This window comes from Syngnathoides biaculeatus, chromosome 13 (genome assembly GCF_019802595.1).
Source record: "Syngnathoides biaculeatus isolate LvHL_M chromosome 13, ASM1980259v1, whole genome shotgun sequence".
NCBI lineage: Eukaryota > Metazoa > Chordata > Actinopteri > Syngnathiformes > Syngnathidae > Syngnathoides > Syngnathoides biaculeatus.
Genome location: NC_084652.1, coordinates 328,183 through 348,747, shown reverse-complemented (window position 1 = coordinate 348,747; position 20,565 = coordinate 328,183). Strand labels below are relative to the sequence as shown.

The 20,565-nt window shown below is 42.7% G+C and overlaps 3 protein-coding genes across 3 annotated transcripts in view; 2 read left to right on the top strand and 1 right to left on the bottom strand.

The window, feature by feature from the left end:
- Positions 1–2,508, top strand: part of LOC133510419 (voltage-dependent R-type calcium channel subunit alpha-1E-like) — a 62,402-nt gene extending 59,894 nt beyond the window's left edge. Inside the window, exon 47 of the mRNA XM_061838295.1 lies at positions 523–2,508. Coding sequence (XP_061694279.1) covers positions 523–1,017 — 495 coding nt within the window. The 3' untranslated portion in view covers positions 1,018–2,508. The remainder of the gene's footprint in view (positions 1–522) is intronic.
- A 408-nt stretch (positions 2,509–2,916) lies between these two features.
- Positions 2,917–7,957, top strand: LOC133510420 (RING finger protein 11-like). Its single transcript, XM_061838296.1, has 3 exons — positions 2,917–3,568; positions 3,897–4,066; positions 4,261–7,957. Exons 1-3 carry the CDS (start codon positions 3,446–3,448, stop codon positions 4,430–4,432), a joined length of 465 nt encoding a protein of 154 aa, XP_061694280.1. The 5' UTR covers positions 2,917–3,445; the 3' UTR covers positions 4,433–7,957.
- A 452-nt stretch (positions 7,958–8,409) lies between these two features.
- Positions 8,410–19,417, bottom strand: rpe65a (retinoid isomerohydrolase RPE65 a). The gene is made up of 13 exons (XM_061839558.1): positions 19,407–19,417; positions 18,299–18,381; positions 18,067–18,217; positions 16,433–16,540; positions 16,215–16,356; positions 15,983–16,130; positions 13,731–13,945; positions 12,327–12,466; positions 12,116–12,245; positions 11,041–11,155; positions 9,721–9,815; positions 9,532–9,643; positions 8,410–8,899 (listed from the first exon to the last, which is right to left on the bottom strand). Exons 1-13 carry the CDS (start codon positions 19,415–19,417, stop codon positions 8,754–8,756), a joined length of 1,596 nt encoding a protein of 531 aa, XP_061695542.1. The 3' UTR covers positions 8,410–8,753.
- Between the last annotated feature and the right edge of the window lie 1,148 nt (positions 19,418–20,565).

Genomic DNA, 20,565 nt, shown 5'->3' with positions numbered 1-20,565 from the left:
AAAAATATATCAAACTGATTGACTTAAAATTCAACGTTTTTATGACAAAAAATGCTTAGTTTTTTGCTATGTTATTATCATGGTGCTTCACAGCGTATTTGTATAACTAAATTATACATGTTAACATGTCGCGGAAATCGGGTCCTAGGTAATATGCGAGGTTTCCTGGTAGTTTCGGTGTTATATGTCTTTCCTTTGCACTTCGCCTTTTTTGGCTTACCAAGTCAAATTAAAATCCTTCATGTTACCAGAACTGAAAAAATGTCAAGCTCACACGACCAGTTTTAAGTCTCCATGCCAAACTTTGGGTAAAAACCCAACCTATAAATCATATGCTCCACGCGTTTTGGGAGTATCAAGATGGCGGCCAACTGGCTTCAATCAATCGACATACCGCTTGATGTTTATGCGCTATCCAGTCTTTTTTTTTTTTTTTTTCAAGATCAGTGGCTGCAATGCATTCAAGCCCTTCCTCACCACAGCATGAATGACTGAATGATTGTTGTTCGAACCGTCCTTCAGGGTAACAGCTCAGACAGTCCCGTGCCCTCCACGTCGGAGTCCAGCACCCCCAGTGTCCGACGACCCTCATCGCAAACCCCCACGCGCTCTCGTCCTCACATCTCCTACTCGCCGCTGGTGTGTCGCACCGACCCCTCCTGCGGCGAGGACGACGTGACGGAGGCAACCGAGCGGGACCAGGAGGCCGCCGTCGAGGACGGAGGGGGCGACGCGGGCCGGCACCCTTCGCCGCTGCGCCGCTATCCCTCCGAGCCCTTCCTGGCCTCGCAGGAGGAGGACCACAGCCCCGACCCCACCGGCCCCCTGGAGACGTTGACCTTCGAGGCGGCCGTGGCCTGCAGCCTGGGACGCTCGAACACCGTCACCTCCGCCCGCCCGCGCTTGCGGACTGGCTGGCAGGTCCCCAACGGGCACTTTCGCAAGCGTCTGGCGCAGACGGCCTCGGTGGCGGGCAACGACCCGCTCAGCGACACCGAGGAGGATGACCGGTGCTAGGGACAAAGACGCAGCGACTTTTTGCTGCCGTCGTTTTGAAACGCAAGCTGACAGCAACAAAGAAAAACTTCTTTCCGAAACTGTCCTTGCCGATTCACGTCAAACAATTGCTATTTAAAAAGAAAACAAAGGTCTACTTCCTGCCTTCTACTTGATAATAGACGATTGTTCACTGGAAACAGCCACACGATGAAATGATAGTAAAGTGGGGTAAACAAATACGATTTATGTTCATAAATAGTAAACACGTTTAACATTTACAATTGTCGGCCCGGATGTACAGTAGTTATGTGTGTGTGCCCTGCTTAAAATTACAGTCTTAAATAGCGCAATGGCCTCATTTCACACAGCAGCAAGGTTATCCCATCACGCCTCGGAAAGACCTTTAAGATTTTGATGAGGTTCTGGATGAAGGTCCGGCTACAGTTTGCTACACGTTTTAAAGCGTCAGTGGAGTGGTCCACCTCCGAGAATCGTAACGGCACCTTCCGTCTGTTTGCCGTGCTCCACAGATCAGAAAGTGGCCTAAAACGGTCAACAGATTTTTTTTCTTTTGGTTTTTCATTTTTATTGGCTTTGCTGGAGGTCTACGCTCAATCTATTAACATCGTTCTTATGCAATATAGTCATCTTAGCATTTTGAAACGGGAAACCTGAAGGCAACCTACGACTTTTCCACGGTACTGTACAATGACTCAAATGACGCCATTAGATGATTTAGTGTTGCTCATTGCAGTGTTTAAGTTTAGTGTGAATATGTAACTACATTTTCCTATCAACGACTTTGCTGTAAATACATTGTGACTATTGCAGCACCCACACAAAGGAGCTGACACTTTTCCAGATATGGATCACCAAGCAACAATATTGCTGGATTATTTCTTTTATACACTATGAATGGATCTGCATGGGGGGTGTCGTTTTTTTTTTTCCTTTTCATCTATTTCATAACTTGTGAGATAAGAATGCGCCTTGTAGAATCATAGAAAACTCTTATTTGTTATTTCAGCCAGCTAAATTAACCTTTAAAACCGTTCTGTATCATTCCTGTTTGTATTCCCAGTCGACAGACGCCCTTTACAGATGGGATCAATGTAATCGATCAGGAACCCCATCGACACTTTGTATTGATTTGTTTTTGTTTAGTTTTTTTTTTTTACTTTGTGAATATTCAAAATAGAAACCAGTGGAGATAGTGATTGTAGAGACACATCCCTACTACTCTATTTACTAATAATGTACAGAGGCTTTTTTTTGGTACCATTTAGGATAAAATACATAAATCGTAAAAAGGATGGAAAGGCTTTACAAGCTTTATTTTGAAGGGTCGCTAAAGATGTGTCTGTTCAAATTGCATACACAAACCCAAATCTGTAAGAATCATGTCCCCCCCACCTCTAAAAAATTGTTTTATGAGTTCCTGAAGAAATAACTTGAAAAAAAAAACATTTGTAAATGTATAATACCTGTATATACAAATAAATGTGTCCCAACGCCACAGTTATTGAGTTTGCATTTATTGAACTCTGCTCAACTGAACAACTCGTTCAAAACGTTCATTTTTATATATGTTGCGCTGAGACAAACGATTGTCCTAAGTCAAGTTAAAAGTTTATGATTGAGCTGTAACGGGGTAAATATTCAGTAATGTCCAATGTGCTTCAAAAACAGTTTCTGACTGCCATTGACGAGTCACGATAAACAAACCGTAGCTCATGAGAATGCTGCAAAACAATCTACATTTCTAAATGCGGATTTGTGCCTTTTTTTGGGCATAAACTGACGCATCACTCATTTCCATTTTTGTGTGCAAAAAAGGGGGAGGGGCGATACTTTGATGTTGTTTTGGATGCAATGAAACGAGCCAATGGGCTCAAAGAGTTACTGAATGACGTCATAATCAAACGACACTCAACATGTCAGCGAAGGGGCTAGCAAGTCGGGATAGCTTGAAAACTGTTTAAATGTTGCTCGTGGACGATAAAATACGAAAATGTCGCCTTGGTCGGAGCTCCAGACGGCTTAGTTCAACTGTGGGCATCGCTTTTATCGTGGATATATGTATATATTTTTTTTGGTACAACATTCCCTAAGAGCGAGGAAATGAGGAAGTCGCCCAGTCGCCGGACGAATCTGGCTGCCTAGCTGTTAGCAGGAGTTCTTTGTTTTGTTTTGTTTTTTTTATTTTATTATTATTATTCGAGGCGGAGCTTGGATGTAAACATGAGCTGAAACTGAGGCGGCTTCGCTTAAGAAAAAAAACAAAAGTTGAATCAAACATGCCGTCTTTACAGTGAAGATTCTTGTTCAATGTGTGTGACATCACCATAAGAACAACAAGACAGCCATCGTGGACGTCAGAGTTTGCCTTTATTTTTTTTTTTAGCACTAAACAAAAGGTGTTTTTTTTTTTTAAACAAAAAGAAAAATGGGTAACTGTCTGAAGTCGCCAACGTCAGATGACATCTCTCTGCTTCATGAGTCCCATTCGGATAGGGTGAGCGTCGGGGACGGGACGGATCCAGACCTGGAACCACCTCCGCCTTACCAGGTGAGCGAGGTGACTAACAAAACACCAACTAGGTCTTGAATCATTAAGTAACAAACCATTTTTGTTCTGCTGGGACGTAAAAACGCTTTAACAGTGACGTCAAGCAGACCAGAATAGATAGTATAGTACTTAAATATCCCTCAAGCATTTTGCAGTCAACTGAACATTTGTTTGCAATCACACTTTCAACACGTGACTGGATTTTCAAGAATGTCAACGCTTGTGTAAACATAAGCTTGACTCGTTGGACCGCTTTGTCGTGGCAGACCAAAAGACAAAAAAAAAAAAAGAGTTACGAAAAACGTTTGCCGTCTCTGTGCGCCAACAGGAGCAGGCCCACGTGCCCACGTACCATCCCACACCCAGTCAGGCCCGTCTGGCCACCCAGCTGACCGAAGAGGAACAGATCCGCATCGCCCAGCGCATCGGGCTGATCCAGCACCTGCCCAAGGGCGTGTACGACGGCGGCCAAGATGACTCAGAGAAGAAGATCCGAGAGTAAGTATTGCCAGTTATGACTTATTAATATTATCACATGCAAGGGTGGTTGCTTGTGTTCTTTTAGCAGGTCTATAACGTACTGAAAAAAGGATTTCAATGATCAATCAGCTCATAAAAATGACAGATTTGAGGAATATAAAATACTATTATATTCTATTTGAATGACATTATTTTGTCCTTTTTTATGGCAGGTGTGTGATCTGCATGCTGGACTTTGTGTACGGCGACCCGGTGCGGTTCCTGCCTTGCATGCACATCTACCACACGGACTGCATCGACGACTGGCTCATGAGGTCCTTCACGTGCCCGTCCTGCATGGAGCCCGTCGACGCCGCCCTCCTCTCCACCTACGAGACCAACTGACGCCCTCCCGCTTCCCCCCCCGTCGAGCTCGCCTTACACGTGACCGCCCGTGAGTTTAGCTTAAAAAAAACATCGACAAAAACAAAAAAAAAGGTTGGTTGTCGTCTTGCACTTTGAAAAAGATGTCCGCACATCTCCCGTGTGTCGCTAACAACGTTTTCAGTCGACTTTGTCGCGGAGATGCGCGTGCGTTTATCCGTTTGTGTTCGTTTGTCCACTCGAGCCGGTCTCAGTGGTCACCTCACACTTAAATTATTCGCCCAGAATCTTAAAGCGTATCACCAGAGCTCACACTTTATTAGCAATTGCCTAATATCTTGATGCAATATGCTATACTTGATATATAGATATTTTTTGGGAGGGGGGGAGTATTGTGCATGTGTGTCATTGGCAAGAGCCACTATGAATGTTTTAAGTTGGAATGGAAAAACTGTATGTAACTTCTTTTATGTGAAGCCCCCTGACTCACTTCATACATACTCACTACAGTAATCCCGCACTATACCGCGGTTCACTTATGACAGATTCTTTTGGGAGGGGTTGATCAATATATACAGGAGGATGAATTTACATCAAAATAGTTTGTATGAAAAACAAGATGATGTACTTAGCATTACTGCTAAGAGGTGGATGGAGAAGACGAAGATGAGGTTGTGCTTGGCTACGGCGAAAGAACCTGGTCCTCAATCATCTCCATCTCGACAAGTATCAAAGATTGTGATCATTGTATCCGACAAAGGAACGGAACCCTTCACATGCTCTAAAATATGTGCTTCGTCTTTAATAATTGTCACCACGGTCGACCGACTGAAGCCTCGGTGCTGTTGGTGTCTCTCCTTTCTCCAATCTTTTCATGATCTTGAGCTTCGTTTCCACGGTCATGGATTTTCTTTTGGCTGCAGAAGCATTGCTAAAAGACACAGCTTTCTTCTTTGGGGCCATAATGTCGAAAAAGGAGGGCGAGAGATGCGAAGATACTCCTGGTGCTATGGAAAAGACAGACAGACGGACGGGGGACGGGCGCTGGAAAGTCGAAACGTCTCAGGTCGAGACCGTCTTAAACCGAGGACTTCCTGTAGTGCAGTGACTCAACTGCAAATATTTGGTTCATTTAGCGTTTGTGGCTAATTGACTGTATTGTGGCAGCAATGATTGACATGAGAACAAATGGGATTTTTTTTATGTTGGAGAAAAAGAAGCGTTGTTGAGCAGTTTCAAATCAAACATTTGGTCACCTAATAGGTTGCATAATAATATTGTGAAAATGAACGGCATATTACTGGTTAACACACAAGCCACAGCGAGAAGTTCACAATTACTAAAATAAGAGCCTAGCCCAATGTACAGTAAAGCAAATGCATACACACTCAACAATATGGAACATGTTGGTTGGGCCAACAATATGGAGCAAATTCAAGTAAATAATTTTTTACAACCGTTTAAAAGACCAGAGCAAGGAGTTCTTGGAAGCAGCACCAAGCCCGACGATGCTTGGCGCTGCCTACAATGCCGATGAAGCACGTCTGAAAAAAAGAAAATTCGTAATGCAGTGAATCCGTCATAGGTGAATCGCAATATAGCAAGGGATCGCTTACATATCGTGTTGTTTATCATCATTAATTCCATGAGGGAAATAAACGGGTCGAAACTGCCATCACGAGCGTGCACGGACAGACGTCGACGAGTTAACTGTGCATTTGTACTCTGAACGCGAACCAAAACAGCAGCACCGACCAAAAACTGTCCTTCAGATGAATTTGAGTGTAAACAAGTTTTAATGAAAGATGATTTTTGCATTATGTCGAGACAAAGACTAAAGTGTTCCGGTAAACGCTGTACAATGTTTGCGCTGCCTTGATTATTTTCCCACAGTCGTCATCGTATTTTCTCGTCCAAACTCCACGTAAACTTGTTTTTATTTTAATTCCCCTGTTGAGTAAATGAACACCCCCCGCCCCCGTTACAAAAATGAAAGGATGGATTGGAACATATTTAGGAGATATATAAAATGCTGTTTGTTGTAAAATAAGAGGAATTTTGAAAATGGCACGTACAGCAGCAGGAGGTCAGCCAGTGAAAAAGGGCTCAGGCGGATCGCGAAGCTTGCGCGCACTTTTCATCCGATCCGCGGATTTGCACTTTAGAACAGTATGTAAAAACATTGTATCATTAATATATGTAGACCTTATAATAACCTTGCACTATCAACACATTGTTACTTTTCCCGTCGGCCCTGCTTTTGTGTGACATTTGCTCTCGTCCTGTCAGTCACCGGTGACTAGACTTATGAACGAACAAGCAATGATTCGGATTCACTCGCGGGTGCGCTTGGGGAAAAAAAAAAAAAAGAATCTTGCATCATAATTTTTGCATTTCAGAGTACATATTTTATTCTGACAAGAATTGCAACGCTGTGTACTTAACGCCGCTATTTTGACTTACTGAGCATGGCATACATGCCACAGTTTTACCCGATCACGTACTCTTTTCCGCGGATCGGGGCATCTGGTAGTCGGGAGGAGCTTCGCGATTGCTCATGGGCGACCGGGACCGCGGCAGAGGAATTGGATAAAGGTTTCCAAGAGTCAAATCAACACATTGTGGCAATGGGTAGGTTTCCAAATACGCCATCTTGTGTGTCACCACCACCCTTAAACCAATCGGATAAAGTAACGAAAGAAAAAAACTTAACGTTTCACCTATCACCTGTGTTCTTTGAACTCTATGACACACAAGATGGCGTAATTGGGAAACCTGTCCGTTGATGAGAGCAACTCAGCTACTGCTAGCTGGCAGCTAGGAGGCTTCTGACAGCAGTTTTAGTCGAAGCAGATGTTGCCAGTCAACATGGATTAGGCATATAGCACAGACAGCAGCGTATCATAGACCACGGGCGCCATGAGGGATCCTTGTTAAAGTAAGCCATTTCCAATTTTTGGGGAGGGATAAACGCCAACCGCAATCTTATCAGTTGTCGCCGAAATCTGCGAACCTTAACCAGGGCGCATTGATAGTTTTCAAATGAAGTAAAAATGTTTCATTTGTTGGGCAACGATCTCTTCATTCCGTGATGCTTAAAGGAGTAATGATTCGATTGTGATTCGCGAGTCATTTGTTTCTGTCAACGCGAATCACGACTGGGGATTCAGACGGTGAGTGCGAGCACAACTGCTAATAGTAAAAAGTATTTTTCATGCAATCATGTTTTAGTTACAGCTGGTTGTTTTTTTTTTTTCCCATAATTTTATTTTTTTTTTTTGGGGGGGGGGGGGGGTTGCATTAACGGTAGTTTAGACACACGAATGCCTCACTGCGCAAACCTCTGTCCGAACCCAAATCGTGTGCGTTACAAGTATAGTTTTTATATCACTTTTTTTTTTTTTTTCCTTTTTCAGTGTTGTAACCAGTCAAAACACGGTGTTTCCTGTAATCCCGTTTTATTATTAAGTTTGTTTCTCGGAACAAGAGCAAACCAGCCCTTGTGTGTAAAGGAAAAAAAAATACAATAAATTTGGAAAGACCTTCCTTGGTATGATTCATGTCCTCAATATGCCCTCTAATAATTTTTAAACCAAAGAAAGCTCTACTTCATGGACATTTCAAATGAAATTATTGTCAGAGCTGAATCAGAAAGTGTTTTTAATGACAAAACAGCATTTAGATTTAATGTTTGATTTTCTGTTCACTTTTTCTTTTTGTCCCCATTTTTTTTCTATTTAAAATACCTATATTTTTTATTAGATGTTTATATTTTTAATTTATTAATTTTACGTTTTATGTCTCAAATCAAAACATTTATGACAGAAATAAAATAAATCTGCAATATTTGTATTTTATAATCCAAATATTTTTATTTTACAGTTCTCCATTTTAAGATTGTTATATTTTCCAACAATAATATTTTTTTATATTGTCACAAAGACTTTTCTAACAGCATCAGAGTTGTTTAAAAAAAAAAAAATGTTTATTCATAAACCCTCCGAAAAAAGCCACTGAGATTTAAACCTTTGTTGTTTGATTACAACATTCTGGTTTCTTTTGACACACTTAATCGGATTTTCTGCTCTGCAGCACAGGGCAGCTTTTACTTTGGAAATCAGAGTTGCATAATAAATCCGTCTTTAATTCAGATTTTCTCTGATGACATATTTAATCTCGGCAAACATCCCAACAATGTCGTCTTACCGAGTCATTGGGCTCAAGTGTGTCCGATTCGACGGGAAGCAAATCCCACTAGCGCAAACGTTCTCCCCAAATGAAAAGCACACATTTATCTTCAAGAGAGAGCATTTATTTTGAAAGAGCCCCAACGTGTCCGCCGTCACGGCTTGTACATGCCGTGGAAAGTGACGGGGATGGTGCACTCCACCTCAGCCCGGGCGATCTCGGACAGGTCCTTGGCGTTGAGGATGAGGAGGTAGCCTGGTCTCTGGGAGCCGGGGGCCACCACGATGGTCAGCAGCACGCCTGGCCGTGAAATTTATGTAACTTAAAGATAAAATTCCGGTGGTTTGGGATAACAATAGATCATGTACTCTATCTTGATAATGTGATGTTAAATCATCTCTCATTTAATAGTGTTTTGAGAAGATTTTTATAGACAATTACGAATTTTCAAGTGCGCCGCCATTTTCGCGAGTCACATGACCTACGTGCGCAGATGTGACGTGTTACGTGTCGTTCCAAACGCTCGATTACATGGGACACCGTTATGACCAGCGCTGATTTCTCTTGATTTATCCTCATCTGATGAAAAAAATCAGTTGATCGGGAAGACAGAGGAATACTTCGTCCAGATTTGAACCTCTGGCTGTAAATAATGTTGAATATTTGGATGGTTATTTAGGTGGAATGACGCGAAGACTCCGCGTCATTCCCCCCGAAGATCCATCCGAATATTTAACATTATTTACAGCCACAGGTTCAAATCTGTATGGAATTTTTCCTCCGTCTTCTTGATCAACCGATACTGCTATTTCTTCTTCAGATGCGGATAAATCCTCCTCATGCTAACACGTCACAAACAAACAACAAAGCCCGGATTCGAACCCGGAACCACAGAACAGTGAGGCGTCACAAACAATCGTGAGCGTACGTACCGTCGTCCTCATCAACACCGTCGGGGGTCTGCACAAAGAGGGGCTCCGAAGGGTACGAGTCCGGCTCTTGCCAGATCCAGGTCTCCTTGGTCTTCACGTTCAACTTGCAGATCTGCAAGACGGTAGCTCGAGTGAACCCAAAAGCGGCCTACGTGCGCGGGAGTTTTGACAGTGTGGTCCAGTACGTACCCGGTCCGGTATGAAGTGGTTGAGACCCAGGCCGTAGGCGTACGTGTAGTTTTTCCCTCCGTACTTTTCATAGTTGATCTGCGGGAACTCAAATGCTGCGAACACGTCAAAATGCACCGTGTATTAATTATTATGCACAAATTTACATTTTTTCTGCCGCGCCTTGACATGATCAAAACTATCTTTTTGTCAGAATTGCACGTTGGAATCTGTTGTCGATTGCCTGATGTGAATTCATACAAGTAAAATTAAAAAAAACGTGAAAACATTATCGGCTCCAGCATGCCCACGACCATAGTGAGGATAAGCAGAACGGAAGATGGATGAATGGATAAAAACGTCCATTCATCCATTTTCTTTGCCGCTTATCCTCACGAGGGTCGCGCAGAGTGCTGGAACCTATCCCAGCTGTCAACGGACATGAGGCAGGGTACACCCTGAACTGGTCACCAGCCAATCGCAGGGCACGTCGAGACAATCAGCCACACCCACAATCGCACCAAGGGGCAATTTAATTGTGTCCAATTAATGTTGCATGTTTTTGGGATGCGGGAGGAAACCCACACAGGCACGGGGAGAACATCCAAACTCCGCACAGGCGTGGCTGGGATCGAACCCGGGTTCTCAGAACTGTGAGGCCAACACTCTACCAGCTGACGCACCGTGCCACCTGGATAAAAACATTGTACTTTCATTTTAATGATTTTTCTTTTCCCCTAAAATTGTCTTCAATTGCTTTTTTCATGTTTTACCTTTTTTTTTTAAAAAAAATATATAAACCCATATTTAACATTACATACATGCCTTATATTTAATAAAATTGGTTAAACATAATTTTCATTAATAAATAAATGAGTGAATTGTTAAAATGAACATTTACAACTGATTTATTGTATATAATAAAATGTATAACTAAGTTAAATAATCCTGTTGATATCGTTAAAATTATTTGACTTGGTTGCATAATTACAATACTATTTGTAACAACACAAAAATGAAAATCTATTATTCTAGTTAAAAAAAAATATATGCACGTTATTATTATTATTGTAAGGATGTTAAAAAAAATGTATGTATATAAAAAAATACGGGCCTTAAACACAAACATTTGCCGGTCCACTCCTGTCCGAAATTTGGAAGTCAGTTAAATAAAGTCCTGATTTTTAAAAGGAAGTCGGGAGGGGCGTGTGGGGGGGTTGTTTGTTTGTTTTACCATATTGACGACATCTTTATGACCTTTTGAGCGGTTTCTCTCATTTTTGGTACATCCCTAACGTGTGTGAAGATGAATGACGCGCTTGGCTGCGTTGGCGTTTTTACCCTGGCGAGGTCCAGCGAAGAGCACCTCGGGCTCCAGCCAGATGGTCCCGTCGGCGTGCATGACCGCCGTGGCGGTGGTGTACGGCAAGCTCACCAAGTTCTTGCCTTGCTCCTCCTGCGTCGCGTGTACGAGAGCTCACTCAGCCAATCTGATCGCAATACTTTTCGAGCAGCTACAATTGCTTTCGACGCAACCGGATGGGCGAAGTGAACGTCGGGTGTTAAACTTCACGCCCGTGTTGACTTTCCGGGAGTCCCACATCCTTTGTGACTCTGATACAACCACGGAAGGAAGAAAACGGCAAATTGTAGCTTTTTTTTTTTTTTTTTACACAAAGCTGGCAAAACTGCAGCTTCTTCTTCTTCTTCTGAGGAAGAAGCTGCAGTTTAGCTAGCTTTGTGTAAAAAAAAAAAGCTTGAATTTGCCAGAAGTAAGAAAACGGCAAATTCTACCTTAGCAGAAGAAGAAGAAGAAGCTGCAGTTTTGCTAGCTTTGTGTAAAAAAAAAAAAAAGCTAGAAACTGCAAATTCAAGCTTTTTTTCTTCTTCTTCAGAAGAAGAAGCTGCAGTTTAGCTAGCTTTGTGTAAAAAAAAAAAAAAAAGCTTGAATTTGCCAGAAATAAGAAAACGGCAAATTCTACCTTAGCAGAAGAAGAAGAAGATGGAGTTTTGCTAGCTTTGTGTAAAAAAAAAAATAAAAATAGCTAGAAACTGCAAATTGTAGCTTTTTTCTTCTTCTGAAGAAGAAGAAGCAGCTGCAGTTTATCTAGCTTTGTGTAAAAAAAAAAAAAAAAAAAAAAAAAAAGCTAGAATTTGCCGGAAGTAAGAAAACGGCAAATTGTAGCTTTTTTACACAAAGCTAGCAAAACTGCAGCAAAAACTGTAAATGGAAGATCCGTGTTCGCCTTTAATTCAGAACCAAGCCGGGAGGTGAGTGTCAAGGGTTGAACTTGACACCGCAGTCTGGGCGTTCTGGAATTGGCGCAGATGTGTGACGACCCTGATGCTACCGCCAAAGGTGGAAGCGGAGCCGGGTTTTCCAGAACTCTATTCTAGATAGGAAAGCGCGCTTGACCTTGTGGACGTCCAAGGGGATGACGTATCTGCGGACCTCCGGCTGGGGCGCTATCATGGCCGCCTGCTTCACCTCCTCCCAGTTGGCCCTCAAGTTGGCCAACCACAGGTAGTTGTACACGAATTCGAACCTGACGGGCGCCGCAGACGGGACACGGGTGAAGGATGACAACGACGGCGTCAAAACCAAAGGCGGCGTTGGGGCGACTCACCCCTTCCACGCGCACAGGTCGAACACGACGAAGCCGTTCTCCTCGTACGTGTTGATGTGGTGGAACATCCCGATGGCCGCCCCTTTGAACTTGTGGTCGATGTACTCCCCCGGGTTCTTTCTGGCGATGTGGAACAACGTCTGCCGAGCAAAACGGCATCACGGCGTTAGCGTCGCCTCACCTGCGCGTCAAGTCGTCCGACGCTTCTGCAGCGGGTGGAACGTAGTCAACGGTATTCACATTTCAGATAATGATATCGTGCTAGCTTTAGTTTTGACACACAAAAATCTGCGTGGGTTTTCTCCGGGCACTCCGGTTTCCTCCCACGTCCCAAAAACGTAACATTAATCGGACACTCTAAATTGCCCATAGGTGTGATTGTGAGTGTGGCTGTTGGTCTCTATGTGCCCTGTGATTGGCTGGCAACCAGTTCAGGGTCTACCCCGCCTCCTGCCCGTTGACAGCTGGGATAGGCTCCAGCACGCCCCGCGACCCTTGTGAGGATAAGCGGCAAAGAAAATGGATGGGTAGATGGAAAAATCTGACATTTATTCACACAATATTTATAAATTACTCCAGTAACTTGTCATGGAAAATCTTGACTTTTTTTTTTCAACACAATACTATGAATTTTCCTTAAAATAAAAAAAATTGCAAATATCTGAATTTTCTTTTCATAATCCAAAATTGCAAAAATCTGAATTTTCTTTTCATAATCCAAAATTACAAAAATCTGAATTTTCTTTTCATAATCCAAAACCTTTTTCCTAAAAAAAAAAAAAAAGGAAAATCATGACTTCTTTTCCACTGATATGCAAATCTGAATAAGGAAATATTTTGTCATGAAAATTTAAAATGTTTTCCTCATAATACTGTAATTTTTCCCCTCAACATTAATAGTTAATATTAATACTTGACACAGAAAATCTGACATTTTTTTCCTTCATATGAAAATGCCAAATACTCCCATTTTTCCACTCACTTGTTAGGGATATTTCTCAATAAATGTTTGGCTGAAGTCCCAAGTTGTTGAACATTTTATAGTGTTCAACTTCGGAGGGCGGTGTAACAAGTGGTTTGATCGAGGACCGGGGTTCGAATCCCGGCCCCGCCTGTGTGGAGTTTGCATGTTCTCCCTGTACCTGCGTGGGTTTTCTCCGGGAACTGCGGTTTCCACCCACGTCCCAAAAGCATGCAACATTAATTGGACACTCTAAATTGCCCGTAGGTGTGATTGTGCGTGCGATTGGTTGGTTGTCTCCATGTGCCCTGCGATTGGCTGGCAAGACGTACCCAGCCTCCTGCCCGATAACAGCTGGCAACCCTTTTGAGGATAAGCGGCTCAGAAAATGGATGAATGGATGGAAATTTTGGCGTCTCCCCACCGCGCATTGCTCCGCTCACCCCTTGGCTCTCGTTGGACTCGAAGCAGTCCATGTAGTTGGATCCTCGGATGCTCCAGGCGCTCAAGAACTTGAGCAGGTTGATCTTCACCGGCGTCTCCACGAAGACGAAGTAGTTGTCCGACATGCCGAAGCTGTGCACGTAGGCGGGCTTGAACCTCTCGGCGCTGGGGAACTGCACCACCACCCTGGACTTCTCGATGGGGTCCGACTTGTCTGAGACGGACGGCAAGCGTAGCGAGGATGTCAGACTTCGTGACATGGAGAAAATTACCGTAATTTCCGGCCTACAAGTCGCGACTTTTTTCCCCACACGCTTTCAACCCTGCAGTTTATGCGGTGATGCGGCTAATTTGTGCATTTTTTTCTAACGGCCACAAAGGGGGCACTTGAGCAGAGAAGATAAGAGTGAGATTGGAATATATGTGCCGAGGAAGTGACTTTTACCGGCCATGTTTGTGTTGCGCTAGCGTTAGCACTGTGCTAGTAAGCTGTTGCTGTGTTACTGACATGTCTCAGTGACTTACATTTTTTTGTTTTTTTTTTTTAAATCAGCGCCATGCTAGTGTTAGCACCGCGCTAGCATTTGGAGTTTAACCTTTAAGTCAAAGCAAAGTAACTGAAAAAAAGTTTGCTGGTTATCATTGATCATTTTGTTAGATCATTTTGCTGGTGACAAATCTAGTCTTTTTCTAGCAGTCTTAGTCTTTTTTGTTTAATTATGTTTCACAGATTTTTCTTATTTACATTTTTTTTCAAGAGATGGTAAATCCATACTCCAAGAAACATCGTTTGGGTTAAATGGCAATATCTAGTCGTGATGAAAAATTGATTTTTGACGTATGATTAAGATTTGACTGTGGAGCTGAGAGATTGCCCATTTTTAAATCTATACCACTTTTATTCTTGAAAATGCATTTTTTTCTGAAAAACATACTGTACAGCATTTTTACTGAAATATTTTTTCAGTAAATCAACATTTTCTCCAAAAATGTCTATATTCTAAAGAATGGGTTTTTCCGCAAAATTTATTTTTCAAATTTCCTTGCGTTTAATGCTTCTTTCGTAAATATGCCTTTTTTTAATCCTCAAAAAAAATCTTGAAAATACATCTCACTTTTTCTCAAAAATTTGCTTTTTTCCCCCTCCCAAATTATGCATTTCCATTTTTTCTCCCCACAAAATATTTCCCCCCCCCCAAGATTAATATATTCCTGAACGTTAACCAAATAGCACATAACTTAGTAAAACTGGCTTTGGGGAGCTGCTTTTCCAGAACGTTCCATATAAGCTACGCTTTCGGTTGCCACTTTTTGTGATCTTATTTTCAGCATCGGAATGCCTTCAAAATGGTCGTGTGTTTGATGTGTCGAGTACAGCGACGCCTCGGTTCTCGACCACGATCCGTTCCAGAAAACGGTCCGAGAAGTGATTTGTTCGAAAACCGAATCGATGTTTCCCATTACAATGAATGGAAAAAGAAATAATGCGTTCCAAGCCTAAAAACAAATTGGCTTTTTAAAGCAGTTTTTTTTTTTTTAGCTTTTCCTGATAATAAACTCCATAATACATACATACAACATACATGTATAGTTTAAATACTTTATATAATAAAATAATTCAAGAAATATATTTATTGTTTTCTTAAAACGTATGCTTTAGTAGGCGAGTACGCTAGGCTGGGAGTGCATTGCCCCTGGCCTTGTAAACTTTTTTTTTTTATTAACAAAATTGCAGAAAAACTTTAAACAAGCAACTTGCCTTCTTTGGAGCCATGATTGGGGGTTAATACGGTAGGTAGTCCTCGATAGGAAGAAAAACAACAAGTCACTACCGGGACACGTCTGTGTACAGAGGCTGCGTTATACAGAATAACAAAAGTGCGCTGGTTGCGCCGCGCGCGTTAATGTTATTTCCGGGTTTTTTTCGGGGGGCGTTCGAATTGAGTATAACAAAACGCGTCGTGGGTCAACTGCTTGCCGTGTGGGAATTTACAACAAAGGACGTCACGGGTCAGCTGGTCTGGCCGCGCGCAATATGTTATTTCCGGGTACCGATTTTTGTTTGAAAACAGTAGCAAAAAAAAAATCTTGAAATTTTTGTTTGAAAACGGGGACGTTCGAGAACCGAGGCTTTACCGTATTTGGATATTTTGCTGATTTTCGTGTACCCGTCCAGGAAGACAGCACGCGATGTCACATGACGTCTCGGCTCATGTCGTTTACTCGGCCTTCGCGGTCCACAGTCGCAAACCTTTCTGGGTGGGTGGAATCCTGACGATGTTGTAGGCCAGCGTGGCTCCTTTGCCCATGCAGTTCCCGATGTTGTAGACGGTGCCGTCCCTCTCGATGTGGGGGTGGGCCGTCACGCCGTTGATGTTGATGTAGTTGCACATGTCCACCTGTGGGCCAAAAGAAACGGGGCGGTTTTTTAATTTGGACCGAGAGGTGCCGCCTGGTTTTTCCGCTCGCCCCCCGCCGCAAACCTTCTTCAGCGTGTCCAGAGTGTCGGGGTCCACTTTGGTGATGTAGTTGGTTTCGGTGACGGCGTAAAAGTCCTCGCCCACCGGGTAGACGTTGACCAGGCAGTTGTCCGTCACCTCCACGCCCTTGAAGTAGGAGAAAAACCTACACACGCGGGTTGGGTCCGGATTCAGCACTTTTGAAGACGGAAGGAGAAAGCGGCGGACTGTCGTCCACGCACCTCGAGAAGATGTTCTTGCAGGGGTCGGGATAAGCGAACGTGCCGAATTCGGTGATCACCACACGCTTCTCCGTGATGGCCCGCACGTAGGCGTCCGTTTTGACGAATCTGTAAACGCGGAAGGCCTCGGTGACGACTTTTCCCGTAAATGGCGAAACGCGACTTCCAACGTTCCACCAAAAGTTACCCGAAAACACCAGGATACATGAAAAGGATCTTCTAAGGCGGTGGTACTGAAAAGTTTTACGCCAAGTGCAACAATCGTCAGCAACAGTCAAATTTGGTGGCGTCGGAGGCCGAGTGTTCCACCACAAATGAGGGGCTTTTTTTTTTTCCCTGAAAATGTCGATTTAGCATCATTAATCCACCGAAAAAAATTTCAGTTTGAACATGAACAATGTTTGACGATAGGAACGTTAAAAAAAAATCATTGTTTTTTTTTTTTAAAAGCTAATTAACATTTCAACATAAATCTTTAAAAACAAACAGTTGTTAATGATTGAATGGATTTATGTTTAACTTAAACAGCAACCTTAATATTGTTAAGGAACTGTAGTATTTGACTTATTTAAAAAAGGAAATTCAAAAATATCTGACTTTTTTTTCCTCATTTAAGAACTTTAATTCATTGTAATTTGAGGTATGCCTAAAAGTCAAATTTAATTATGTTTTTGTGAAATTGTTTTTAATTTTACAATATTGTCTTTTTTCTAATAAACAACTTTTTGTTCTTCAGAGAAATATTTTTTTTTTTATACTCCCCCCCAAATACTGAACTAATTTCATGCAATTTACAACTTTCCTTTCAAGCAAACGCACTTTTTCCAACTCTGTTCCAATGAGAATGTAAAATAATAATAATATTATTAAAAAAAACATTCAATTTACTTACTATGGAAGTAAATATGATTTGAATTAAAAATGCCACTAAAAATTTTATGTTGTAAAATTCACATCGTGGCAGCATGGGGCAACAGCTGGTAAAGCGTCGGCCTCACAGTTCTGGGGACCCGGGTTCGATCCCAGCCCCGCCCGTGTGGAGTTTGCATGTTCTCCACGTGCCTGCGTGGGTTTTCTCCGGGCATTCCGGTTTCCTCCCACATCCCAAAAATATGCAACATTAATTGGACACTCTAAATTGCCCCTAGGTGTGATTGGTTGGTTGTCTCCATGTGGCCTGCGATTGGGTAGCGACCAGTTCAGGGTGTAACCCCCCTCCTGCCTGTTGACAGCTGGGATAGCCTCCAGCACTCCCCGCGATCCTTGTGAGGATAAGTGGCTAAGATAATGGCTGGATAGATGAGATTCAGCTGGCTACAATTCACTGTCTGAAATTCACTGTCTAAATTCAGTGTTAAGAGGGCAGGGTTACTTCAGGTCAGAGCCCAACAGCTCGCCAATTCGGTTACGCTTTCTTAGCATGTCACGTCATTTGACCTGAACAGCCTGCCTGAACAGTTTGTAAATTTTTGACTGGATGATGATGACATTTGATCAGAGATGAATTCAACTTCCTCTCAATTTAAATTGGGGGCGGGGGGGGGGTGATTGTAAATTGAAATGAGCCACCCACAACAGATTCTTTTGACAACAAAGTGTCTTTGGATTTAGCCGAGTCTCCTGCGGCTTTTTACTTGCGGAAGTAGGTGACTTGTCCGTTCTTGAAGTCGAACTTGTGGATGAGCGCCTGTCCGTCGAAGAGGTGGTAGAAGGGCTCGTCGCCCACCTCGAAGAGACCCGGACCCAAACGCAGAAGACTTCCCCGCAGGAAGGATGGAATCCTGCCTGGGGGGGGGATCACACAATTTTACTTTGGGAGCGGCCCAAGCGGTGGGATTTAACGGAGCCAAAGATCTGGAACGGAACCTATGACGGTGGCGGGAAGAGGCTCGGCCAGCTCCTCGCAGGTCTCGAAGATCTTCTTGTAGCCGCCGGCCGGGTGTTCGAATCTGTTTGCCCGGGCAAAATCAAAAATTGCACTCTTAATAACCTTCGGGCTATGAAAAGCTCTTGAAATGCGACCAGTTACAGTTCCACAAACTGGAAGTAGAAATGGGATGAAAAACATTTGTCATCAAGTGAAATCATAATTAATAGCATTTTTACAATTATTTTTCAAAAGTCAAATACAAATAAATGAAATTAAATTTAAGCAATAAATTAGGCACAATTAAATCATATCATATCAGAACTCAAAACAAATTATAACAGATCAGAATGACTACAATTGAAATCAATTACATTACTTTAAAGGAGAGCAAACGAGATTAAGCATAATTAAATCCATTAAATTAATAACAATTGAATTCCTCAATGTGGCACGGTAGCTCAGCTGGTGAAAGCATTGGCCTCACAGTTCTGAGGACCCGGGTTCGATCCCGACCCCGCCTGTGTGGAGTTTACATGTTATCCCCGTGCCCGTGTGGGTTTTCTCCGGGCACTCCGGTTTCCTGCCACATCCCCCCAAAAAAATGCAACATCAACTGGACACTCCAAATTGCCCCAAGGTGTGATTGTGAGTGCAGCTGTTTGTCTCTATGTGCCCTGCGATTGGCTGGTGACCAGTTCAGGGTGTACCCTGCCTCATGTCCGTTGACAGCTGGGAGAGGCTCCAGAACTCCCTGCGACCCTCGTGAGGATAAGCGGCTAAGAAAACGGATGGATAGATGAATTCCTCAATATGTAAGTAGATAAAATTACTCTCTTAATTGCAATATCTTTACTTGTAATCAAATTAAACAACAAACCTATTAAAACCAATTTTGTCGCAAAAATAGTCAAGTTAAAAACTTTTGACTTGAAATAAAATTCACAAATTTATGAGAAATGCAAATTAAAAGCACTTCACTAAAAGGTAAATGAGCAATTCCGTTAATTCAGATGTCATCCTGTCAAATGAAATTACATTAATGTAATGAAATAAGATTTGCAGTCTTGCCGTCGCCTTCAACCCGTTTCAAATATTTGCTGGTACCTGCTGACCATGACTCCTCTCAAGTGCTGCTGGAACAAAACGAGCTTAAAAGTCCGCGTCTGCGTTCCCTGGCCGGCCGGACTTGAGCTTTTTATCCGTCGAGTGGCACCTCACAAGCCGCCTTGTCCAGCTTTTTATTTTTTTTTTTTACCCCCCCATCCCAATCCCACCCGCTCGCCCTCTTTTGTTTCAGGCCAATCAGGTTCAAGTGCGAACAAGAATCCGATTGTGTTGCGATACATCCCGTCCTGGACGTCTCAGTTGCGGATTTGGCGGAGGAAATCATTCACGGCACAGAATTAGAAATATGGCGCCATGGCCCTTTTTTTTGGGGGGGGGGGGTGGAATTGCTGACCTTTTCAGTGAATGTGTACTGTGCTTCGTCATGCCAAGTATACATTCTGCTGGCAAAGAGTTATGACTAAAATGAAACATTTATTATTGTGATTGTCGTCATGCTTTTTTTTTTTTTAATAAAGGAAAATATATGAAGTACCTAATTGGGGGCAAATCGTTTCCAGGAAATTGGCTAGATTGTGTACAAAGGGGACCTTTTATTTTCATCCATTTTCTTCGCCGCTTATCCTCGTGAGGGTCACAGGAGCCTAATCCCAGCTGTCAAAAGGGCAGGAGGCGGGGTACGCCCTGAACTGGTTGCTAGCCAATCGCAGGGCACATGGAGACAGGCAACCAATTGCACTCACCATCACACCTTGGGGCAATTTAGAGTGTCCAATTAACGTTGCATGTTTTTGGGATGTGGGAGGAAACCGGAGCACTCGGAGAAAACGGGGAGGACACGCAAACTCCACACAGGGGGGTCCGGGATTGAACTCGGGACCTCAGAACTGTGAGGCCAACACTTTCCATCTGATCCACCGTGCCACCCCATTATTTTTTCTTTTGTTAAATTTCCAATTCAGATTTGTAAAATGATGCCATTGTTTCTCAAAAATAGACTTTCTTAAAATTTTACCTTGAATTGTATTTTTTTCTTACATATATTCAACATTTATTTTCTTACAAACTATGCAACTTGTTCTCCCAAAATCTACCTTTTCAACTTTTTTGACCAAAAATTTTCTTTTTTTTTTTTTTTTCAAAACTAAAAACTTTTACAAATAAGTTATTAACTCAATTATTTTGGGACTGAGTTTTC